A 26,123-nucleotide genomic window follows, 5' to 3' on the forward strand; every position below is an offset into this window, starting at 1 on the left:
CGTTCCTGCCCTACAGGGCATCTTCACGCTCGCTCGTCAGTCTGTCTGAGGACACAGCCAATCAGAGTCGTCACAAGGCGCCTGCAGCCAATAAGAGCTCAGCAACGGGACGGAATGGGAAATAAAATATTAAAACAATGGAAAGATTTTGCCGCACTATCCAAAGTGTGTCATTTAATTCGACGGCATCAAAGCTATTCCCATTAGTAGAAGCTTGAGCAGAAACGGTCTGTATAATCCAAATGGTCCGTCTAATCCAAAAATTAAGCCTCCACTCTGTGCCTCAGTTGACTCACGAGTCGGTCTCAAACGCTGCGCTCAACTAGAGACTGAAGACATTCCCCCAGGTTTCATGCTAAAAGTGGGTGGAAACAATTTGAGAGATTGAAAAAAAACCTGCATTGCAGAGCCAATCCAAAGTCTTTAAGGCGGTCCTTCCTAATGGGGCGGTGACATGCTTTGATCTCAATATTTTGATTCTCCACTCCAGTTTGTTTGTGGTAAGGTGGGTTCTTCACCCTATTGGAGATGTAGGCAGTGGCTCTGATTGGTAGCGTCGGTTTTCAGTGCTGTCCTAGCATATACATATATACAGTATTTATATTACAGTCCAAACCTATAGCAAAACGTTTCAACTTCCAGCATTCCGTAGAAACAACTAGTTGAAAGGAATGTTTGTGAATCACAGCAGGTTATCCTGCTGAATTGGTCAGCTCAGGAGTAATTGGGATTAAATTGAAATGCTTTTGGATTAACAAACACTAGCCAACAGATGGGGGTTGGGAGGAACAAAGCCGTGTTATTGGTTGTGTGCTGCCGACATTAGTGCTGATGAGGAAGTTTGGATAATTGGAGATTACCAAACCTCCTCGGACTCGTGTTTTAACCGGTCGGCCGGCAGCCTGTGCTCTCAGCAGAACGTAGCCTGCGTGTCTAAGCCCGGGGCCATCGCCGACAAGACACCCCCTCAGCTCTATCGTTTCCTAGGGAAAGCGAAGCCCTCGCATCCCTACAACAACATTCCAAAACATGCACATTAGCACTGCAAAACGCCTGACACGGCAGCATTTATTTCAGCGGTAAGCAGTTTCTTCACCAGGCCCTTCAAACCAGCGAGAGCAGCTTCCCGCGGTCCCGCGGTAAACTCAGCAGACCCGATCATGAGACGCCGTGGCGTTGGGAGGAGGGGCGGTGGTGGGGGGTTGGGGGGGGGGGCACGTCTCTGCTCTCAAGCCTCAGTAGAGGCACCCGGAGACAGTAGCCCGGAGGCCGTTTGTCAGGAAGAGCGCAGGGAGAGTGAAAGACGCCTGGTCCCGCGGGCCGGGAAGAGAGCGATGGCCCTTAGATGCCTGATTTACGATGCTGCTTTATCCGGCCGAGGCGAGCTTCATCATAAAAGATAGCGGCGCGCCCCGTGGGGGGAGCCCGGGACCCGTCTGCAAAAACCCATAAAACCTCCAACCCTCAATTATTCTTGCGGTAAAAAAGCGTCCAAATTAGCGACGGAACGCGGTAACGACCCGACGTGAGGCATCGCGGCAGATGCTCGGCCTCCCGAGTCAGATCTCTCAACTTGGGAAGCCGGAGAGGGTAGGACGCGAGGCCCGCCCCCCCCCCGCCCCCCCCTCCAGAGCTGATGGGGACTGCGCGGCTTTGAGAGCAACATGAGGGGGGGTGGAGCTAAAAAGCAGAACAGAGCAGCAGTGAAGATGAATGTTTCAGTAGGCAGACCCCGCCCCCACCCCCCCTCCCTCCGGGCTCCCAGCTCTGAGTTGGGGTTGATTAATTGCTCTATCCGACCCAGTAAAGGGAGGTGTCCCTCGTGACTGCGAGCGGTAGTTCATCTTAAAGCTGTTGTGCGAATATAGCGGCAGATTTGCATGAATGGGAGGTGGATTGTGAGCGCAGCGCACGGTGTGAAGGTAGAGGGGGATGACTAACTAGGCAGACAGGATGTGGAATTACCTGCCAGAGACCAGATGAATATGCTCACCCAGTTTTATGTGAATGAGGATGAACAAATAAGACAAAAGTAAGGTATTGTTTTCGGGGACTGCGTGAAGCTCAAGGGGCGGCGTGTGTGTGTGTGTGTGTGTGTGGGGAGGGGCTCGTGGCTTCGGCGGCTTGTGTCATCTCTAGAACTGGGCGGGGGCTGCAAACATTTCGCTTTTAAATGCACAAGTGAACAGGGACTTTGGTTTCTCCCCAAATCAGTCGACGAATCAGCCGTCCTCTGTCAGAGCGGCCTGGGGACCACTCTGAGCGAGTCCTGGATTAATTGGTTTACATTGTATTGCAGGTTGGCGTCGTGCACATAGTTATATTATGTATAGCTTATTCGTGTTTTGTGTGTAAGGTTTGTCATGAACTCACGTCAAAACGGCAAACGTTTCTACGGCAACTCTTTGGCCAGTGTGAAGGATAGACCTCAGTGAGATTTCAGAATGGGTCAGGGAGATTTCAGAATGGGTCAGTGAGATTTCAGAATGGGTCAGTGAGATTTCAGAATGGGTCAGTGAGATTTCAGAATGGGTCAGTGAGATTTCAGAGTGGGTCAGTGAGATTTCAGAATGGGTCAGTGAGATTTCAGAATGGGTCAGTGAGATTTCAGAATGGGTCAGTGAGATTTCAGAATGGGTCAGTGAGATTTCAGAATGGGTCAGTAAGATTTCAGAATGGGTCAGTGAGATTTCAGAATGGGTCAGTGAGATTTCAGAATGGGTCAGTAAGATTTCAGAATGGGTCAGTGAGATTTCAGAATGGGTCAGTAAGATTTCAGAATGGGTTTTGGGTTAGACCCGAACTACCGAAATATGAGGACCTTACATGTGGAAGCCACCAGCTTTTTGTATTAAACATGTTTGTGCGCATTTAGATAATAGGACAGTGTGTATTGATTATGGAGGCTGGTTTGACTGCATTTGATGCCAGGCTGCTCATTGCAGCCAGACCCCCTACATAGTGCCTCCTACACAAACCTCTATCTCTGCAGAATGTTAAGAAGTACTCAGCTTAGGTAGCCTAATGAAAAGGGAAGGTAACTCCTCCTCCAGGATCAATATGATTCTGGGCTGTTGTTTTTTTTACCTGCTCAAAGGGAGGGTCCATTTAGTCCAGCACAGTGCACTCTGTTCTCTTGTCAGGGTAATTGTGGACTATTTTAACCTGAGGCCACACTTGACTATCACAGAGAGAGTGAGACACTCCGCTCCAAACCTGCTGGGAGAGATACCAGGGGCGGCCCTCCACCTTGGTAACTGTGTCTCTCTCTCTCTCACTCTCTCTCTCTCTCTCTCTCTCTCTCTCTCTCTCTCTCTCTGTCTCACTCTCTCTCTCTCTCTCTCTCTCCCCCCCCCTCCCTTTGGCTGCCTGACAGAAATATCCACCTTGCTCTCTGAGGAGGGCCTTTGGCCGAAATGCGTTGGCAGCACTCAAAGTAGGGTTTGAGCCTCAGCCCTTGCATTTTTATGTCAGAGGAGTGCCGCTATTTTCCCATTTTGGGGATCGGAGATCTCTTTTCAGAAATGTCCACCTCCTCGTGTCTCTGAACTATTGCTCATCTCCCTCTATTTTGTTCCAATAGCTGCCATTGTAGTCCCCGTCCGCCCCCCGTCCGCAGCTAGATGGACGAAGGTTGACCGGGGAGGACGGCCCATCTTTCATCTCGCCACTTCAAAGAGGAGCTACTATCCGCCCTCAGCAGCTGGAAGTGAAAGGCGGTCGGACATCAAAACGGCGCCGGGGCCCGTGTGCCGTTGTCAAGCCCCTGGCCTGCTTCATCCCGGTCCTCCTCCCGGGATCTGGTGCTCCTTCTTAGACGAGCCTCTATTACCCATCTTAATACCCATTTGACACAGTCATTACAGGGCTCCTCATTCAAATCCCCCACTAAGTGTCAGCTGTCACAGATAGTTGCCACGGCTAAATTTAGAGGCGCCCCATTTAAAGCGCTCTGACAGGACCAAATGTTGACCTCACCAATTGCTGACTAATGAACTGTGTCGCAGTCGACTTCAGGAATAATATTTTAGAGATTCTGATTCACTGCCAAAACTGATTTATCTTGTTTCCGAACCCTTTCTTTTGGGTCTTAGCTAGCTAGACCCATTTTGGTAAACGCTGAACCTTCCGGAATTAAGTCCATCCATCAGATCTTAATTAATCAGAGGGAATTGGTTTTCACCAAAATGGCCTGCTGCAGACCGTTCTGGAACTGAGGTTAACATCACTCTCCGGGTTAATGAGACACAGCTTGTCAAACAGAGCAAACCTAGTATCGGCCCCAAGTCCCTTGCTTCGATGTTTCAACGAGTGTTCTGGTCCGGTGTCCTGTCGTCTAAAATAGCCCCCCTCCCTCACTCCCTCCCTCCCTCCCTCCCTCCCTCCCTCCCACAGAGGACAGAAGACAGTTGAATATTCAGGGTTCCGGGTTCTCCCGGCGCCGTACTCTATAAAGCCATCATACGGCGAACAACGTTGGTCTTGGTGTTTACTGTGCTTTTATGCACTGTTTCAGCTCCATGCATCACTCTGAAACCTTCACGGCCAAGACGGATGGGCCCCCGTGTTCGCCCTCGCCCTCCTCTTTAATTCATCACCGACCACGGCCCCTGACGCTCACCGCGCTCACCCGTTTTCCTCGGGCGCGCGGCCTGTGTACACTACCCCGCACGCGTGCCTCTGTATATCCAGTCAACCTTTTTATGGGCTTCTCTCTGGAAATGCTTTCAAATTCAACACAATCTTTATGCTGGCAATAAAAGCTGGCCCACCCCTCCATCACCATTACCACAGAGCTGGTGCAAGAGAGCTTGGAGGGGCTTCCTCCCGCTGACGATGTGAACGGCAGCACTCTTTGTGTGGAGTTTCTCTCCGCTCTGAGGCGATTGTTCCGGAAAATCAAAGTCCTATTTATTTTTTGAAGTGGCTGGGAGCAGCAATATTATGCAAGCACCGTCGGGACTCTGGAGTGTCGGTTTCATTCAGGGTGTCGTCTTCGCCAATTCACTCACGTTCAGGCGCCGGCGAGCGTTGCGCACGCTACCGAATCTTGAAGAAAGGAGGGGGTTTTTTCTCGGAAGACGAGGCGACGGGCACGCGGTCGTCTCGGCTGCGGTCTGTCGTGCGAGGAATAGGTTATCCGTCCTTCATATCGGGGCGATGCTGGACAGCAGTGCGACAGCCACTTGTTGATAGGATAGACTCTGGAATCCATTTGCCCTCCGAGCTGCTCTCGCTTCCGGGGCAACTCATTAGCACATCACACCGGCCCGTGTCACAGTAGGTGTCCACTCAGCTAATCACCTTGGCTTTGTAACGTGGGAATACGGTGCCAGGGCCAGAGTGCTCTCATGTTTCTGCCTGAGCTCCAACCTGAGCCAGACCAGGACATTCTATAGTGCAGACAATGCAGAGAGAGAGAGAGAGAGAGGGAGGGAGAGAGAGAGAGAGAGGGGGGGGGGAGAGGAGGGGGGGGGGGGAGAGAGAGAGAGAGGAGGGAGGAGAGGAGAGAGGGGGGGGGGGAGGGAGAGAGAGAGGATGGAGGAGAGAGAGGGGGATGGGAGGAGAGCGAGAGGACATTCGACACATCCATCTCTCTTTGCGTCATTCATTGTCTCCTGACAAATTAGCATTCATTCTGTCCTGATGAATTACCTGGAAATCCCACACTAATTTTAGGTTCCTTCTCCACTCACAGATTTATTATATTGTTGTGGCTCGAAGCGATTCATTATACACTTTATTTTAGGTGGTTTCCCTCTTTTCCCATACATTTCAGGAACGGCCAATACAAGGTCAGAGTGTAATTTCCAGAGCTTCATAATGCTCATAAATAAGGCACACTCATTTAGGAATGTCCAGCTGGTCTGTATTAATCTTTTAGCAAAGCACTAAGCCGGTACTCTCCCTGCCTAATGAATAGTCTTTGTCTTGTACAATCTAATTTTCTTACTTGTCTGAAAGTGCTCAGTCATTGGTAAAGTGAGTCTGCAGAGTCGGAAGGAGGGAGGCAGCATCCCTCCATGTTCTTCCAAGTTAATGTGTTGCTGGAGGAGATGGAGACGATGGTCTGGTGAGCAGCCAGTAGATGTTTGCTTTACAATAGCTTATAAGTGCTGGTGAGTCATCCGTCTCCTCCAGGGCTATTAGATGGTAGCAGACACAGACAGAGGCGTCGCCGGCCGTAGTCCGCATACGGATGACTTCCAACGGGATGACTTTAGCGTCTCTTTGTTTGTTGGCGATACGGCTGTCGTCCAGCGTCTACTTTACATCCAAAGCGGTGTGTGTAGGGCCGGGGTATGGCCTCCGGGGGAGCTGCCCCCTCCATCCAGCACAGCTAATGACTCCCGCTCGCTAGCGCTACCCTGCCTGCTGTCAAACTAGCAGAGAGGTGCAGGGCCCGTCTGCCAGGGGGGGGGGGGGGACTCGCCTCCTGTCACCTCTACCCCTTTCATCCTGGAGATGGGCGTCAGCTTGCCAGCCCGGAGGTGGGGGGGCGGGGTGCTACAGTATGAATCCTCATTAGCCGCCACGTCTGTCCGGGAAACAGCCGGAAGGACCCAGCAGCGAAGCTCGCTTCAAGAGGGATGCACCGTTCTCTTGCCCTGGCCTCTGCCCCATCCTTCCTCTCCTCCCCTCCCCTCCTCTCCTCATTTCTCCTCCTCTCCTCTCTTTTCCCCTCCCTTCCTCTCTCCTCCTCTTCTCTCTCCTCTCCTTTCCTCTCTTCTCCTCCCTCTCCTCTCCTTCACTCCTCTCCTCTCTTCTCCCCCTCTCCTCTCCTCTCCCCCTCTCCTCCCTCGTCTCCTCTGGTCCAGCTGTGAGTGAGGGACATGGGCCAGCGCCCCCACCCCCGTCACAACCGCCCCCGACTTCCCCAGCGTGGCAGGTCACGCCAGTCAAGGTCACCGCCCCCCAGAATGAACGTCAGTTTTTTTTTGCTTCATTTTTCAGTGTGCCCACCCCAACACACACACACATTCTAAACTTCACTTCACTTCGTAGGCCCACATCTGCGGAGATGTGTTTCTCCCTGATGGATGCGCGCTCAGTTGCGTTTGAAAGCTCACGCGCTCGGCCGGCCGGTGATTGACCTTCTGCTGGGATCACAACAGATCCGTCATCTTTACCCCGACACCCTCTCTCCACTTCCAGATGGTTTCATCAGCGTCACCCGCATAGGTCGGCCATCTACAGTAAAAAGCGCGGCTGACATTTCCTGAGCCCCCTCACCTTTGCCTGTACGAGAGCACATCGGTGATCCATCCATCCTACTGTACCTCCCTGGACCCAGGTCCATCCCCCCCCCCCCCCCTCTCTGGTCTCCTTCCACCAATGAAGCGCTGCTCCCGCAATAATCGCTCATCACTTTTAGTGTCAACACACAGCAATTTACTATTGAGCTATGGATATTAAATCCCATTTTCTATTAACTTACTGTCGAGCGGTGAGCGAAGACTCGCCATTGGTATCTGGGCTTACAGCAATGGCTATAAAGTTGAATGGAGGGGTATGGATATCACATTATTTTTAGTATTGCATTAGAGGGCGAGATTAGAAAAGATTCAATGTGATTGACCGGTCCCGTTTTCGTCAAAGTGTCACTGGAGAAATGATGGCTTGGGGGGGGGTTATATGAGTCTACAGTCTGCATTTGCTGCCGGTGAGTTTGACCGTGGGTGGAGTGGCCGTGTAGTTAGACTGAGGTTTTGAATTTGCGCGTTTAAATCGTTAGTTTTACTGCGTTTGTTTACTGTAGAGTCCACAACCATGCTTCCACCAGGGAACCGGAACCTACCAATCAGAAGTGACCCTGAATCTCAACCTCCACCCCTGAGACACGCCCCTCTCCCCTGATCCTCGTCCTGACTGGCTCCCGGCTTAATATGTTGACTCTGTGCGCTCCCTGACAGCGGCATTTAATATGGTAATAAGCACACAACGCCATCTTGTCACATCAGCCCTGCGAGATCAGTCCTCATCTCAACCCTCGTATAAAACAGGGGTCGGAGGTCAAAGGCGGTGACAGGGATTCGGAGCCCAGGCCGTCGGAAGTGCGGCTGTTGTAATTTTCAGACGTCTCTAATCTCTCACAGCCTTGTTGAGCCCAGTCAAAGTGACAAGTTTAACAAAAGCCTCGCGACGCTTCCCATAAGCCTTCAGAGCGCTGATGAAAATGACTACCCGCCACAGCGCGTCTCTCGAACCGAACCGCTGCGTCCCGCTTCTACTGACACAGTGATAATTGGCGACCGGCGTGCATATTTGCCGGCGTGTACACTGCCAGGCGGAGGGGAGCCCCAGCAACCGACCGGCCTCCCGGTGAAGATCAAAAATCGACTGGGGTCAACTGGCTAATTGGACAAAGTGCGGTTGTAATGGAAAGAGGATTTATTATGATATCATGTAATGAGGCTTCTGTACTCAGTCTGCTCTCCATTGCGCTGGAAATCGACTAAAATAGCGGCTGTGAAGTGGTAGGTCAACACAGCCGGCGCTGCGCTGCATGCAAACGAGGAGATGGGATCTGCGAGTCAGATCGGCGCCTCGTATCGCCCCGGAAACCTTAAACTCAAATGAAAGGTTGAACCACCCTCCGTGCCTCTTTTGCATACTGAAAATTTGGGATTCATATTTTTTTACGTGAATTATTCATGGAGCTAGCTTGTGTTTTTCCCCTCGAGACTTTGGAATCTACTCAGATGTCTTCAACCTGAAGTGTACAAGCCGAAACGAAAACAGTCTTCAAACTCAATGTGCTTTGCAGTCCAAGCAGGAACTAAAACAGTGTCAGTAGTTCACTGTGGTTACGACCTTCCGTATTTCTCTCTCCTAATTGAAAGCTCATACTGAAAGATGTTAGCCTAAGGTTTTGAGATTCATGCATTCAAAGCCTTTACATTCTCAGCAATGAATCTGTCTTTGCGATACAAAAGAAGACTGATACGATTTACTCAGCTTTTAGTACAATACGGTATGTGCTGCTTAGTCTAGTTTGCCTTTGTCCCTTTCTCATCCTGTCTCTCTCTCTCTCTCTCTTTCTTTCTTTCTTTCTTTCTCTCTTTCTCTCTCTCTCTCTGTCTTTCCCTCCCTCAGACAGTACCATGCATCGCCCTGGCCAACAGCTGCTGCCCACATAGAGGTCAGAGGTCACCCTGCCTCTCATTGCAACACCTTTGTCCCAGAGGATGCTGGGAATGTGTCGCGGGCGCAGGAAGTTCCTGGCGGCCTCCCTCGCCCTGCTCTTCATCCCGGCACTCACCTGGCTCTACTTGGCGGCCGGGAACTTTCAAGGTACGACGACGAAAACCTCTATTTATGATGCTCCTGCATTTCGAAGGCAGAAACGTACTATCCACTGTTTATCTCTAAAATGCATACAGGCTAGAAAGAGAGGATTAAGAGCTGTCATCTTTAGGTTATAGACCAGCCTGCTCATTGATGAGCCTTCATGCTGATGGAACCAAATTATACTTCCCCCCCACAAAAAGCTGAATAAACAAAGTTCTCATTACAAAGTCAGACACTTTTCACTCATGGTAATATTCTTAATGAATTACTGAGGCCTGCCCGAATGTTGATTACTTCCTCAAGACGATTTAGTTCATGGGTTTCTGGAGCCCTTTGAATGACTTTGTGCCGAGCATCGAAAGTCGTCAGCTGTGTCATTTATTAATTATGATTGAACTGACGATTTTGACGCGGGGTCACGGTCCCCGGCGGCCACACATTTCACCGGGTTCCTGTGACGCCTCATCCTCCGACGACCGCTAGGCAATGATGGTAAACAGACTTGCTGCCAGGCAAGATAATGAAGTTTGAACGGCCGGCCGGCTGCAAGGTGTTCAGCTTCCGCAGCTCTCTGGGTGAGGAACGAACGCGCGGAACAACAGACTTGAGTCTGGCGCCTCACTCTCTCTCTCTCTCTCTCTCTCTCTCTCTCTCTCTCTCTCCGCTGTCTCATTTCCCTCGCTGGTGTACTGTCATCCTCCCTCTTTCTCTCTTTCTCTCTCTCTCTCTCTCTCTCTCTCTCTTTCTCTCTCTCTCTCTCTCTCTCTCTCTACGCCTCTCTCTTCCACCTGCATTTCCCTCTCCTCCTGTTGTCATTCTATTTCCCGCTTCCCTCACATCCCGGCTGCCGTGTGTTCGTCAGGCTGTGTGATTGACAGGACGACGGCTGTGCTGGGTTGCCAGGTCTTGGAGGGGGTTGGGGGGGTGTTTATGAGCTTCGCTCCGTAGCCGTGACAGACACTTTGACCCCGAACAGGGGGTTGGGGGGTCATCCTCTGCTACTGCTGGATTAAAGAGGAAAGACTCTTCTCAGTCCGCCACTGTTAGAACGCCTGACAAGCGTCTTCTCACGGCTCCGTCATCGAAGCTAATTGGAGTCAAGTGAGACTAATGTAGTGTTACAGTTGAGACTCCCGAGCACTGGGTAGAGATTGTATTTGAGCGGGCACGGTTTTCCAAACATAGAGGGAGGCATTCAGAGGATAACATTAGGGCGAGTGTGCCTCCACATAGGCGCCGCCACCGATGGACATTAACCTCAGTCAACAAAAATGTGTTTACTGTCTCCTGTGGTGAGCTGAGCTCTGGTGACACATGAAAACGCACCGTCTATACATAGAGGAAGGCCAGATATATAAGGACATGAAAAACACTCATTTCAGAACGCAGCGTTTTCCTCTCTTCCCGATACCCCCTCCACCCCCCCCCCCTTCCCCCCGTCTGGTGTTCCTTACTTAGCTCGTTCGACCTTTCCTGCAGAATCCAGTGCAATTTGTTCCCGCAGGCTGTGTGGAAACCCTCTCTGGGCAACGCTTTCAGAACTGGGGGAGAGACTTTCAAAGCCAGGAACAAGCTCTGCTCCTGGGGACGCGGTACTAAGAAAAACATTTCCCTCTGGCTCCTCAGAAGTGGAAATGAATGTGTCCATGTCCTCGCTGTGACTTACCCCCCCCCCTCCCCCACACACACACACAGACTAGGTAATTAATGCACGCTGAACACATCCCGCTCCAGTGATGTTCAAATACTGCATTGCCTGAGTTTTTGTCTGTTGAAGACGCACGGCAGAAATATCTCAAAAACGCCAGACAGGTTTGTGTTGAATGACGGATGCATTTTACGCCGTAGCATACTGCTATTGTGTGAGGTCGGCCGTTCTCCCCAAAGTTGCCATCTCTCCACCCTGCACTCTGGACACCTCATGATGGACGCTCCACCCAGGGACAGGGCCTCCCCCCCCCCCCCGCCCCCCGTCAAACAAGCCTGAAGCCGAGATACAGGTCAGGCTTTTGATGGATGCCTTTTGACCTCTGGTGGTTTGTGTGTGTGTGTGTGTGTGTGTGTGTGGCTGATTCTGCTGTCGGTGTGAGCAGTAGAGAGACGCGTCCGGGGACAGCAAGAGTGTTACGCTCTTTGCCGTTGCCGTCTCGTCACAGTCCTGGCGAGGGCGCGTGAGATGCAAGGCCAGAATTTGTAGCTAACCGCTCATCCGGGAAGCATTGACAGGTTAATCAATCAGTCAATCTAATTTATTTCTAAAGCACATTTAAAAACAACTCCCATTGACCAAAGTGCTGTACAAGTCAAAGCAGGCAGTAAAAATACAAGAGCCACAATAAAAAGGCTAAAAACACAGACATAAGCATCAACACAAGTATGGCGATGAGAGTATATAGACATAAGCACTTATAAAATCATAAAATCAAATCATATAAAAACACATCACTTCATTTTTATCTTTGATTGTGTTTTACCTTCCATCTTGTTTTCCTGCTTTTAGTTTATTACCTCCGCCCCAGGGGCAAAGCCCCACAAGGCGGAAGGTAATGTTTTCGCCCCTGTCTGTCTGTCTGTCTGTCTGTCTGTGTGTGTGTCTGTGTGTGTGTGTGTCTGTCTGCATGCGGACAGGATTAAACAAAAACTACCGGCCCGATATGCATGAAACTCGGTGGAGGGGTGCAGCATGGGCCAAGGAACTCACCATTAAATGTTTACATTTTGACCATGATTCATTCATAGGTGGCTCTACAGTACCCATACTGTAACTTCAGTGTAGTGGGGGATTTAGGTTTCAGTTTCCTCATAGGTTTCAGGTTCTTGGCGCCACTTGCAATACCGAGCTTGGCCACTACGCCAAAAACTGTCTGTTCCTGGCCATGGGGGCTTGCTTCATGCGCCACTGAGCAACTTTCATTGGATTGAATGGGCCGCCATCTTTGCATGCCTTATCCACTTCTTATAATACATCCATGATCCAGCCATGATCAGTTATGCTCGCGTCAACAGGCTGGTGTCTATTTACTTTTTCAGCTCGATTTCAGCTCAATTCTTCTGTCCGGCGGATGGAAGATGATGCTGCAGCAGTGTTATTATTTAAATCAGCAATATTTAAATTTCGCTTTGCGCCTGACGAGACTACTGGCTGCAGTGTAGAGAGCGACAAACAAGTGTCTGCACATTAAAATGATTGACTTCATAGAAAACTATATCTCGCCTATAGACTATAGATTTAACATGTTATTGGCTGTATAACTCCCATCTCAAATGTACATCTTGTAAACTACTGTCTGCAGACTCTGAACCAGCCCACTCCTCCCTCCACTACTGCTCTGCTTGGCTGTTAATGAATGTGAATGGGAAGTCTTCACAAAACTAGCAACGTTTTGGAAATTGGAGAGGAAAGATGTCAAGCAGAAAGAGGAAACTACAGGTGGTGCCAGTAGGAGAGCACAGCACATGAGAGGTGGTGGTGGGAGGAAAGGTAGAGGGGGGGGGGGGGGGGGGGGGCGTGGAAGGGGGAGAGCAGTTGAGGGGGGGGGGGGGGGGCGGAGGTCTGCACTCTTGAGTGTTAGCCCCTCTAGTTTTATGTCTATTTTCATGTGAAGCACTCCATGCATGTACATTCTCTGCTGTAAAGCACTTTGAGCTGCATTTATTTGTATGAAAGGTGCTATACAAATAAGGTTGTATTATTATTATTATTATTATTATTTTTGTTGTTGTTTTTGTTATCAGTGAGATTCAAATGCTACAGGGCTGCAGCAACAGGGGATTCTGGATGCATGTTTAGAGTCTTCTATAGCAAATAACAAACACTCTGCAGTAGACAGGGTTTTCTTGGTTTGCGGTGGGGTATCATTACCCTTTAGATATAATAAATAATATCTTTTATATATATATATCTTTTATAATATTTTTTCTAGTAGCACACATTGTTGTGTATTGTTTCTAAATGTAGTTTGCTTGCTGAATATTCCGCCCATTAAAAGCAGTTCAAACTTATTCCATAGTGCAGATTCCCCCCTCTTGTGATCATGTATGTTTTAGAATCCGCACCCGTTAAAAATTCAAGACTTTTTGGGTGAGCATGTCAGTTATCCTCTTCATTAGAGCTGGCCTTCATCTCTTTCCTTAGATCTCTGAACCTAACAGTCCCTCTTTAACTTTAAGAAGACCTTGAACTCTAATCTTGCATCACTCCAGATCCCCTGTGCTTTAACGACCTTTGAACCATGCAGTATGTGACAGAATGATCCAGGGCTTAATAACTTGATTTAGCAGCATGCTTTTTTTATCTGACTCAAAGAAGATGAAACAGTTTCGCTGAAACAATATGAGATGTTCTACCATTTGAATAAAACCGCAAGGACTGACTGGCAAAGTGTGAAATGATTGGATTCAGGAACGTGAGTTTTTAGCTGCTGTTTCAGGGGGACGGCTTATGAAGGCACAACATCTCAGGAGACCTTAGGTTTATTTTGTTAAACAGAGCTTCAGGTTCTCCTTTAGAATGAGTCGGCATGAAAGAAACGTCCAGCGGCTGTCTGGGAGCAGTCTGAATTATGCTGACTCAAAGTACTCTAGATGACCACGGCGACCGCAAGCCCCGCCTCATTACTTATTGACACACTCATGAATATGCAGCGTGTGTACGCCCAAAGCAAGAGAAAACAACGTTGTCTTTTCCAGTAATTGGGACACGTCATGTTTATGGAAACCTCATTACGTTACTTAATAACCCACCAAGAGAAGTTCATGCAGCCCCCCGTCCCCCCCCCGCAACCCCACGTTGCCCCAGATCGAAGTGGAGAGTGAATAATCGAACGGCGGGGAGCTTCAAACAGCGGCGGTGGCGCCTGGGCACGACACAGCGAGCGAGTCCCAGCGGGTGACCATAGGAGGCTTGTCCTCCGCCCCATTAAACCCCCCCCCTCCCCTCCCCTCCTGCAGACGAGGCCGCCGGTTCCAGCGCAGCTCATTTGGTCCCATTTGTTTGGCTTTTACTGTCTTGCCGTCTCTCTCTCTCCCCGGCACGCAAGATCGGGACTCTGTTTGAAATGCCGTCCTCAATTACCGCGCACTCTCACTTAAATACAAGCTCTTGGGGCGAATTTACTGAAGAGAGAAAGTTTAGGAAGGTCCCCATGCCAGGGGGTTAGACAGGATATTGCTGACTGAAGTTGAGGCAGTAAACGGTAAATGGGCTGCACTTATATAGCGCTTTTATCCAAAGCGCTTTACAATGACCTCTCATTTACCCATTCACACGCACATTCACACACCAATGGTGGCCAGCTGCCATGAAAGGTGCCAGCCTGCTCATTGGGAGAAACGTGGGTTTCAGTGTCTTGCCGGAGGACACTTTGACATGTGGACAGGAGGAACCGGGATTCGAACCACCGACCGTATGATCATTGGACCACCCGTTCTACCTTCTGAGCCACAGCCCCCCCAGGCAGCATCAGGTGATGGTCCTGGCAACCCACCGTCCTTAGAAACGGGATGAACCAGGCTTAGTTCCACTACAAGTATGGCCATAGCTTAGTAGAGGCAGTTGTCATGGCTAGAAGGACATTCCTTGAAGGCGTCGGAGCCATGAATGGCGTTCTTCGTTGTCATGGACAAGGCTTGTGTCGGCCATTACCTCCAAGCCATTAGTCTCCGCAATTGTTGGGGAAGGCTAGGCAGATGGACGAAGCCAGCCATTCACAGTCAGATGAGCCCGCGGTGCTCAATACAAAATGGAATCCTCCTCCCCCGGACTAGGAGTTCAGAGCGCCCCCCCCCCTCGACATTCGTCCTCCGTGTCCAAAGGGAGTGGCCAAAATGGGCCACCTCCTCTGCGGGGGATTCACACGTCCCGCCGGGCGAACAGATGCCGTCACATGACGGACGGTCCCCCCCCTTCCCTCCCCACCGCCCCCTGGCAGATGTCTCCTTGGCAACCCCCCCGGGGAGGTGCGGACGGAGCGCGACAGGCCCGGCCAATTATATCCGTCATACACGAACGCGCGGGGCGTGCAATCAGACCATGAATCACCCGCGCCCGAACGGCCTAAAGGTGACGCGCACCGACTGTATTTGTCTGGGTTCACGACGGACGGGGAACGCTCGGCTCCGGTACGCACGGAGAAACGATGAGTTCCGTTCTGGTTCCCGATATGCTAGCTCTGCGAACGAATGCCACGCGCGTCGGCAAATGGCCTCCTTACATGTCATTAAGTCCTTCCGGCAGGCTGTATGTCATGCAGTATTTATTCAGCTCGTATGAATGTTTTAAGCATGAGATACCGTACCATGTGTTGAACTTGACTGTGATATTATGATATTATCATCTTATCTCATCATCCTATATACCGTAGGGGCTGTTTTTAAAGTCATGAAAGCTTGAATTCCGCCTCTATCCCCACGGTGGAGGAGGATCAGCTGCTCTGGGTTGGCCCCCTGTCATTGTTTGCACGGTGATGATGAGCCTTCGCGGCAAATAACCGGAAAAAGCCGGCGGAGCCGACTCGGCGGCGGTAAACAAAAGAAGGAACAGGTGCGTCGGCCGCTCGGCGGACCGCCGCTGCAATCTCTCCCGGCCCCCCTCAAACACACGGCCCTCCGGATTAGGCCCAGCAGATCCACTCAGCAAATTAATTACGGCTCGGGCGAGACGGAGCCCCAAAGGTGCTTTGGGATCTCCGGGAGTGGGGAGGGGGGGGGGGTGTTTAGGGAGGCCTCCTCAGCTAAAAGACCCACACGCCGGCTGCTGTCTTCGTCGCCCCCCCCCCCCCTCCATCACGGAACTGTAAATCTGAGGAGAAAGAAACCCAGTGACATTTCATTACGAGGTTACCCTCCACACACACACACACACACACACACACACACACACACACACACACACACACACACACACACACACACACACACACACACACACACACACACACACACACACAGCCCCTTGGCCAGTGGACGAACCAAGGCCTCGGCACTATCAGTGTCTACCTACACGTACCGAGATTCTCCTCGGCAACATTTGGCGCTTTCTTCGTCTGCCATTGGTATTCACCTGCAACTCCTGAACCCCCCCCCCCCTCCCCCGGGGGACGTGGAGCGAGATGAACGAGTCACGACGCTCCGCTGCTTTCCAACCCCGCAGAAAGTAAGCCAGGGCTTTCCAACCTCGCAGGTCTATGTAACTGATGCTCCCACAGCCGCAAAACTCCAGTTTTCTAGGACATTGGGGGGAAAAGTCTGTGCATTATAAATGGCCTGAGGTCTGGTTAGTGCTGAGGTGGCATCGCCCCCCACCCCCCTCCCCAACGGTGTGACAGTCCACATCCCTCTTGTGCCAGTCTCCAGGCCAGAGGAGGAGGGGGATTCTCCCTGAGGGGAACACCGGTGTGTTTGGAGGAGAAATGACTGATGGCCGTCACACAGCAAACCCATCCATCTCTCATCCCTGATCAATATGTGTAATAAGAGAGACCCCTGGTTAGAGATGTAACGGTATGAACATTTCACATCACGATTATAGTGATCAAAATTATCACGGTTATCAGTATTATCGCGTTACTGTTAAAATGTGCTGAAAATGCACTTTTTGTTTGTTTAAACATTAAAATAAGAGGGAGACTGTAGTTTTGGTTGATGCTGGACAGTATTTACAGTGAGTTTTTAAAAGCATGGTAATCAAACACGGTTTTAGTGATCATTTTATCGCGATCAATTTTATCACATTTTATCCTGGTTTATCACTAAACCGGTTATCGTTACATCCCTACCCCTGGTTTCCTGCTATAGAAAAATGTCCATGACTGTGCTGGTTTCCTGTAGTGAGTGAATGAGTGAGCCGCTATATCAGCATTGTGTGCCCAATTGGACCCCGTCCAAGGCTGTCCTCTTCCCCTTAAGGAGCTCTGAGATGTACTCCGAAAAAGAGCTGCACCCGCCAAAGCCCCCCCCATCCCCCCGCCCCCCAAAAGATCCAGGGCTGTGTGTCCCATGACTCCCAAGCGGTTGGAGGAGAGAGGAGGGAAATTGCTACTGCCTGGAATGAGAGCACAGAGAGCACATCGCCCGGCTTTCAGTGCGGAGGATATTGATTGAATGGTATCTGTGTACTCCGAGGCTCGAGATGCATCAACACTCGGACCTGACTGCTAATTTGAAATCTCAGACCGCCATTAAGTCTACACAGCGATGCATCGATAGGGCGCTTTGGTTGATGTGTCAGAAGCTTACTGTGTATATATATACTTAAACTATATATACATGTATATATGTGTGTGTGTGGGCGTGTGTGTGGGCGTGTGTGTAGGCGTGTGTGTGGGCGTGTGTGTGGGCGTGCATGCGTGTGTGTGTGGGCGTGTGTGTGGGCGTGTGTGTAGGCGTGTGTGCGTGCGTGTGTGCATGCGTGCGTGCGCGCATGTGTGTGTGTGTGTGTGTGTGTGTTTGTATACATACACACACACACAATAAATATAGACTTCATGCCCCTGTGAGAAGTGAGCACTGACAAATGTGCAAGGCAGGTGCCTCTTGGGTATTTCCATGTTTTGTCATATTTCCATGTCTTTAATTTCTCATCCCTCAACATGAATGATGGCCATTGTGAGAAGACAAACAAGTTGAGAGTTTAGCTGATGTAGGACTTCCCGGTGAATATGGGAACTTAAAACTGGTTCGCCTCTGTCTCACCATGACTTCTTCTCCCTGCCCTCCCCCCCACCTACAGTGAAGCCCCTCCCCCTGTCGCCGCTGGAGGCCCAGTCGTCCACGCTGGTGGGCGGAGCCGGCGGCGGGGAGCACCAGGCGCTGGAGCTGCGCGTCCGGGAGGTGGAGGAGGAGAACCGCGCCCTGCGCCGTGAGCTCAGCAGGCCGCCGCCCCCCGGGGAGCCACGCCCACACCGCGCCGCCGCTGCCAACCACCGCGGCAACCAGTCGCGCACGCACTCGGAGGAAGGCACGGGCGACAGCGAGGGGCAGAAGCCGGGCGCGGCGGGCAACGGCTCGGACTGCGCCCAGCAGCCGGCGGTGGACAAGTGCGAGGTGGGTGGCGGTCCGAGCCGGACTCAGAGCGGTTATTAGCAACAGACCTGTGGGTAGCGAGGGAGTCCACCTCGTGGTGTGGCCATTTTAGCGCTCTCTTATCAACCAAATGCTGTAGGCCTCTAAAACACAGCAGAAATAAGCAATCCAGTTTAAAACCGACACAACGTCATTAGATTTGAAAAACAGAATTGTTTAGAGGACATTTTAGCGCCATAAAGTAAGCTACATTGTTCTCACCAAACATTGTCTGTTTTCATTACATTTACATTTTAGAAGCAATTTGTGATGTTGTTGCCTCAGTTAATAACACCCCGTCCGCTACTAATGGCAGTTCACAACCTGGAATTAGGGGCCCCATCACCTACAGTGAAAATACGCAACGCAGTTACCCTCGCTTCACACGACACCTCTGTTTTTCACCCCTAAACACCTCCACCCACTGGCTCCTACGCTGTAAACGGCACGCAGCGCGCATTCCCTCCCAGACAGAACAGGCGCACTAAAAGACGCTTGTAGAAGAAGCAGCAGATGGAGCACAGAGAGAGGAACTGTCTCCGTAAACCGTCATCGGTCCCCCAAGGCTTTTTGCTGCGGCCTTCATGAACAGGCCACTCTCCACACAGGCCCGACACATTCCATACAGTCGTAATAATAATAGAACAGCACCGTGTAGAAAGCGCGATGCCCCCAGTAGATACCCCTGGCGAATGCAGCGCTGTTATCATTGAGGACCATCAAGGGCGGACCATATTACAGCTTGGCCATGCCTCCTCTTAGTCTAATCCTGACCTGAATATGAGAGAGGTTCGGTTATAAAGATCACACTGTCAGAGGGCATTCTGACATCATGGAAGAATTACCACCGTATCACCTCCTGGGTAGAGATCTCCACGTTGATCGTACTCTCTCTCTCCAACCGTTTCTACACCGATATTGCCCCCATAATTGGGTCTAAAGGGGTCGGGACCAGCAGCTGATGGATTGATGGACCACCCTATTAGACGGCCGGTGCATAATAGCCCCCCGTAAACTTGTTGACATGACGGAACGTTCCGCCCTTGCTGATCCGAGACGGCCTTCTGTCCGGTCGCGTTGACAAAATGCTGACTCACTCGCGCGGCGGCGGTCACCCGGGGCGGAGTTAAATCTGGCCCGTTCGTTCTCCTTCCCTCGTCCTGGCGGTGGGGGGGGGGGGGGGGCGGAGCCGCTGGTCCGGACCATCGACCGGCTCCCAGGATTCTTTGTGTTGCTGCGCTGGACGTCTCAATCCCACCGTCGTATTTCGACGGCACTTTGAATAGACCGTTCTTATGACACTCTTCAATACCCCCCCCCCAAAAAAAAAACACACACACACCTCTACCTCTTCTAACACCGTACGCTGTCTTTCGGTCTGAAAAGAGGCCATCCTCGGCCACCTCATCAGCACGGAAGCCCGGGAGGTCATAGATTGAGCGTAGGGGCTCTTTGAGGGTCAGCACCGGCGCCGAGGGGAACGTCTGCGGCCCCATCTCCACCTCTCCTCCGACCTTAAAACCGGACTCTGACCGGCTAATAAGCCTCGGCTACCCTGACCCTCGCCGACTCGGAGCGGGAGACGGGGCTTTTGAGTGAGGAGCAGAACGGAACGGCGAGTCCTGACCAGGCCGCTCGGTTCACCCGAGAAACTCGGCTAAACGTGGCGCAGCAGAAAGGCGGCTTCTAGCTCCTCTCCTCTCTGGTCTCGGCCAAATATTATGTTTGATATTATGTCTGTAATGGATCAGTTCATACACCTTCCTAATTGCCATTACACTGAAACTCAATGTGATGATTGTGGCTGATGCTCACCAAGGCCTGAAAGAGCTTGAGGCTGATACCGACGGATGTTCCTCATGCCTGAGTCTCTCCTGGAGGCCAATAGACAAAAAGCTGTTGGTTTGATATTGTTATGGCCGATGCAGATTATTCCCTGGGCACTGATGGAGTCCGTTAATGAATATTTCCAGTGTGTGATTTGGTCTCGACGCAGAATAAAGACCGCCGATACTGTGCAACAAACGCCCTCAGAAGAAAGATTACAAGGAAACAAAATGGTGCTTAGCGCTCGGGAGACCAGCGATTCTGCCTCTTTGAGTTCAAAGCCGTCTGTGCTTCCCGCTAAATGACGTGTGAGAAAATAATGTCTCTCTCTCTCTTGTCTCTCCCTCTCTCACCGTCTCCACAGACCATCCACGTGGCCATCGTGTGCGCCGGGTACAACGCCAGCCGAGACGTGGTGACGCTGGTGAAGTCTGTCCTCTTCCACAGGTACAGAACATGTACTTCTCATCCCTCTGCTTCTCCTCCCACCTCACTTAAACACACACACACACACACACACACAGCTGAGCTCCGCCGCTACCCTCCCCCCTCCCGAATATGCGAATATGCCGCTCTGACACCTTCTCTCCGTTGCCCGGTAACGGCGCTCTCGGTGGACTCTGGTGGGATGATGCCCCCCCCCCCCCCCCCCCACCCCCCCCCCCCACCGCAGCTCTCCACGGCTTGCTTCCCCCCCTCCCACCCCCCTGGGTAGCTTAAAACTTTCATGCTCAAATGCCCCCCCCCCCCCCTCACAAAAAAAACAAGCAGCTCCTCATCTCTCCGGAAAGGTACTCCACAAGCCGGCGGCTCCCGAGCGACTCCGACGAATTGAGCTTGTGCTTCTTTTCAGACCGGTAAACAAGAGCGACGGGCGGGCGTGCATGCGTGCTGAATGGCGGTTTCGGGCCTCGCACCCAGCGGGGGGGGATGGGGGGGGGGGGGGGGGTTCCGCAGCCGCGAGCCATGATCGGTAATCATCCGGCGAGCCCCCGAGCTGAGCAGGTTTGGGAGTCGGGAGCGGCGGTGCTTCCTAATTACAGCCGCAGAGCAGCAGGCGGATTAATCAAAACGGCGATGGTGATTGCGCTTCAACTATTATGAGGTGAACCGTAAGTCCAGCTGACGGCCGCCGTCCATGTTTTCACAACGCTCCCTCTTTAAGAGCCGGTCGGCTGCATGGAAATAAAAAGAAGTATCGGAAAAAGAAGGATGAGGCGTGTCTCGCTCCTGTTTTTTTTGAGAAACGACGACAGGGTCAGGATGAACCGTGGGGGAGCCTGCTTGGTTTGTGTTAAGACAAAACAAGTTATTTTGAATAATTAAAAGGGGGGTAAAGCTACTGCAATATAAATATACTGCAATACCCATGCAACAGTACAGTATTTGGTGATACTGTAGACCTCCCCCCCCCCCTCCCCCACCCCCCTTCCTCCCACCGCCGTCCCAGAATGCATGAGGGTGTCGTGCGGCGATGCCGGCAGGAATGACCTTCTCCTTCTGTGACCGTCTCTAAGCAGCGCGGGGGCGATGTTCCCTGTCCTCCAGGCGCGGTTTAATGAGACGGCGCGTAGACATGTTTACCCGTTTGGCCGGCGAGCGTTCTGGCCCGTGACGAAGGCGAAGACCGGCTTAGACAGACGAGTCGATCTTTGTCGATGTGTACTAGTCTTCACGATAACGTCTCAGCATCATCGCCATTGACGGGTCACCCTCGATGATTTTCTGAGGATCTTAAAGAGTCCTGAACTGCATTGTGGGCTTGTGCTGGGGACTGTTCTCTGGACTGGACTATCTTCTCAGGTAGTGGTATTAAACCCTACCTAGCTTTGGCCAAGTAATTTCTTAGGCAGTATATTTTCACCTTTCGAGTGATGAAATATCGAATATGCTATAAAATTGCCTTAAACCAAGATATATAATATACAGTATATATGATGTACAGTTATATAGTCCTCAATCTCTTAAGGTTATAGTGCAACATTAGTCAAGGACCCTGGTAGCAGAACGTGATTATCCTTGTGATACGCGGTAAATCAAGGCTTTAGTACCACCTCATCTCTGGCCTGCAGTATGATGGAGAGACCCCCAGGTCCACACACTCACTCTCCCTGTCTCTCTCTGTCTCTCCCTCCCTCCCTCCCTCCCTCCCTCCCTCCCTCCCTCCCTCCCTCCCTCCCTCCCTCCCTCCCTCCCTCCCTCCCTCCCTCCCTCTCTCACTCTCTCCCTCTCTCTCACTCACACACACTCTCTGTCACACTCTCTCCCTCTCTCTCATACACACACACACACACAGACACACTCCCTTCTCTCTCTCTCTCTCTCTCTCTCTCTCTGTTGCTCTTTTCCCGAACCGCAAACTGTGATTCTGTCTGACGGCTCCAAGCCTGTAGAAATCCTCCCTGTGTAAACACAGCTGACACATTCATCCCAAGAGTCATTTGAAGCTCCAGAGAATTCAGCAGTGGGGAGGGGCACATCCTGGCATCGGCGACGCCCTCGCGGGATGAATCACTCATTGCACTTGCATCCTGGCCTCAGTCACCCCCCCCCCCTCCGAAACGACTGAATGCACGTTCTATCAGAAACTAGTCCCACTTCCTTTTACTCCCGGTGTCTTTCCGTCCCTCTCCGAGTGTCTGGCGCCGGGGACACGGCCGTCCCGCTGCGCGCCCCCTCAACGATGAGTCATCCGGCTCAGACGTGGTGGCGTGCGGCAGCCTCCTGGGGCCGGCTGGCTGGCTGGCTGACTATCGGGCCGGTCGGTCGACTCGTTAAATAAGCCGAATACTTTAGTCATTATTTGTTGTTTTTCTGCAATTACCCTCATTTTGTCCTAGTTTGAGATGAGTTTAGCTCGGTGTTCTCTCGTATCTTTGGGGTGGAAGCAGCCATGTTGGGAATATGTGTTCCGTTGTTTTCCACATCAAAGCACCACATGTTTTGCTTTGAAAATCGTATTTCCTCTGTGCGTGTGTGTGTGCATGCACGTGTGCCTGTGTACGTGCGTGTGTGTGTGTGTGCGTGCGTGTGTGTGCGTGTCTGCAGGCGGAACCCTCTCCACTTCCATTTCATCACGGACTCGATCGCCCAGCAGATCCTGGCCTCTCTCTTCCACACCTGGATGGTCCCGGCCGTCCGAGTGGACTTCTACGACGCCGACGAACTGAAGGTGACACACACACACACGTGCGCATGCACACACAAACACACACACATTATATTACATTAGTCATTTGGCAGACGCTTTTATCCAAAGTGATAACAAACATGCACACGCACGCATGCGCATTCACGCATGCACGTGCACACATATACACACACATACAGTATACATACACATGCACACACACACACACAAATGGCTGCCCGCACATCCAAACCTGCCCCGCCCGACCTTCACAGCGAGCGCGGAAACGCATTAACATTCTCCGCTTATTTTTCCTATTTATCTCTCCTGAAATTCCCTGGGCTAGTCGGAGCCGTAGCGAAGCTCGTAATGTGGATTCTGACTGCACGTGTCTGACGAGCGCCAGAGTTTCCCTAGCGGAGGTCTAAACTTCCTCTCGACGTGCCTGGGGCCTCGGAAGGGCGTGGAAAACACGATTTCTTCTCCGCGCGCGATTAGCGTAGCTTCGACCTAGCTTCGGAACTCCCCAGGCAGTGATTGGTTGGTTTGCTATTAACACGGTTCTCTGGTTTTCTCCCCCCCCCCCCCCCCCCCACACGCTGCAGTCGGAGGTGTCGTGGATCCCCAACAAGCACTACTCCGGGATCTACGGCCTGATGAAGCTGGTGCTGACCAAGACGCTGCCCTCTGACCTCCAGCGCGTCATCGTCCTCGACACCGACATCACCTTCGCCACCGACATCGCCGAGCTTTGGGCCGTGTTCCACAAGTTCAAAGGTGACCACTCCCCCCCCCCACACACACACACACTCCTTCCTACTTGATTCCACGATGCCTCTGCTGCACTTAATATTGCCTCCACACACGCGCACACGGCGTGGCTATTTTAAGCGTGGGCCAGGGCGTACAGTCATTACAGTACTCTGTCTCTCTGAGTGAGTGAGAGGAGGGATAGGGGCCGTTGTCAGGCGGTTACAATTTCGGACAATAGGGAGCTGCGAAGGCCTGTCTGCTTATGATGCGCTAACCCCCAGACCCCCCCCCCCCCACCACCACCACCAGCCCCCCAACCCCCCCCCCCCCCCCCCCCCCACGCGTTCTGTCTGCCAGCCAGCCCTCCAGCCCCCTCCGCCTCCTGACAGCGTCTGACTCATTTATGCAGCGGCGCTAGCCAGGGAAAACACTCCACAGACTCCCACAGGATTCATCCATCAACAGTCGCCGGTGTCATCGGATCGGTGTCGGTTTGGCAGCCGTTAACGCGAAGGGGGGGGCGGGGGGGGGGGCGGAAGTATGGATTGTTTTTTACCGGACTACAGAGCGGAGACGAGCGGATCTACAGCCACTCGGACGGGTCAGAGCGTTTTCACTGAACCCCCCCCTGTACACCGCGGACGGCCGCGCCTTTCTCCCAGCGTCCTCTACACGCTGGGTGGGAGGGGGAGGAGGGAGGAGAGGGGGCGGACTCATGGGATTTACGAGCGGAGCCGTCCCACAATGCACCGGCGCCGGGGAAGGCGGGACGTTTCGGATCGATGTTCATTAAGGGCCGACTCGTATGCGTCGCATCGTCCGGCGCCCGCCTCCGGCCTTTTGAACTTCCCCTTACCGCCGCGGGACTGCAGCCGGCGGGCGCCAAATCACCGTTAATAAACCAGGGGGGTTATCTACGAATCACCTGCAGGTTTTATAAGCCCTCTGGTAAAGAGAAACGCTCTGTATCAGCTCTATGAATTACGCCATCTGATCGCTCGTCTGTGGTTTATATACACTATATCGACTAAAGTATTGGGCGCCCTACCCTATTACAACTACAGGAGCTTTTATGACGTACCATTTGCAGCTATAAAAGCGTCCACTCTTCTGGGAAGGCTTCCTACAAGATTTTGGAGTGTATCTATCGGTTTCTCATTTGTCCAGAAGAGCATTTGTGAGGTCAGACAGCGATGTCGGACGAGAGGGCCTCACCGACGCAATGCCAGGCGTGGGATGGAAGGGTGTAAAGCACGCCGCTGATTGGACGGTGTGGTGCCGTACCCTGGCCTGTGTGGTGCCGTACCTAATGTACCGGTGTTAAACCGTAGCCTGGGCTCCAGTGCCCAACTGACGTTTTCCACGACAGGCCGGGGGATTGAGAGAGTTCCCCGACGTTAAGCACGTTGGACTCACGGGAGGGGGGGGGGGGGGGATTAGGGTGAACCCTCCTCAGTCAGACAAACATGGAAGTGTCCTTCCAGGCCCACAGGTGACATGTTAGTCTAAATGAATGTGAGAGTGTCTGGTCTCTGTTGGTTGTCGTGCGCACACAGATATGACCGCTACCCTGCTTCTCTCTCTCTCTCTCTCTGTCGTACCAGAGGTCTGACCTTGTTCACCAGGCAGGTGGACGGACACCACACTGCAGTTACAGCACCGTCCCGTCTCCCTCCCTCTCTCTCTCTCTCTCTCTCTCTATCTCTCTCTCCCTCCCTCTCTCTCTCTCTCTCTCTCTCTCTCTCTAATCTCTCTCTCCCTCTCTCTCTCTCTCTCTCTCTCTCTGTCTGCGGAGGTTTACCCACCTATCGACTGTCCATCAGAGGACGTGGGCGGGTCAAAGGCTGTCTGTCTCTCTCCCACTTATGTTCTCTGATTGCTTATTATGTTCTTTCGCCTGTGGCGGCTGTGACACGCACACAGAGAACGGGGTTGCCAGACTCATTCGTTCACTCCCCCACTTTGGGCCCAGCTGTCATTCTCAGGCGAAACACGGGTCGCGGGGGGGGGGGGGAATTAACGCCCCCCCCCCTCCTCAGGTGCTTATGCATGCTTCTCCTTC

At 52.1% G+C, this 26,123-nt stretch overlaps 1 protein-coding gene across 1 annotated transcript in view; it reads left to right on the forward strand.

Annotated features, from left to right (window-relative positions):
• Nucleotides 1-9,188: 9,188 nt before the first annotated feature.
• Nucleotides 9,189-26,123, forward strand: part of large1 (LARGE xylosyl- and glucuronyltransferase 1) — a gene marked incomplete at both ends in the record, with an annotated part of 41,741 nt that continues 24,806 nt past the window's right edge. The window contains 5 exons of the mRNA XM_084448169.1: nt 9,189-9,294; nt 18,020-18,333; nt 20,543-20,625; nt 23,227-23,350; nt 23,914-24,085. Coding sequence (XP_084304295.1) covers nt 9,189-9,294; nt 18,020-18,333; nt 20,543-20,625; nt 23,227-23,350; nt 23,914-24,085 — 799 coding nt within the window. The remainder of the gene's footprint in view (nt 9,295-18,019; nt 18,334-20,542; nt 20,626-23,226; nt 23,351-23,913; nt 24,086-26,123) is intronic.

This window comes from Borostomias antarcticus (genome assembly GCF_949987555.1).
Source record: "Borostomias antarcticus genome assembly, chromosome: 13".
Taxonomy (NCBI): domain Eukaryota; kingdom Metazoa; phylum Chordata; class Actinopteri; order Stomiiformes; family Stomiidae; genus Borostomias; species Borostomias antarcticus.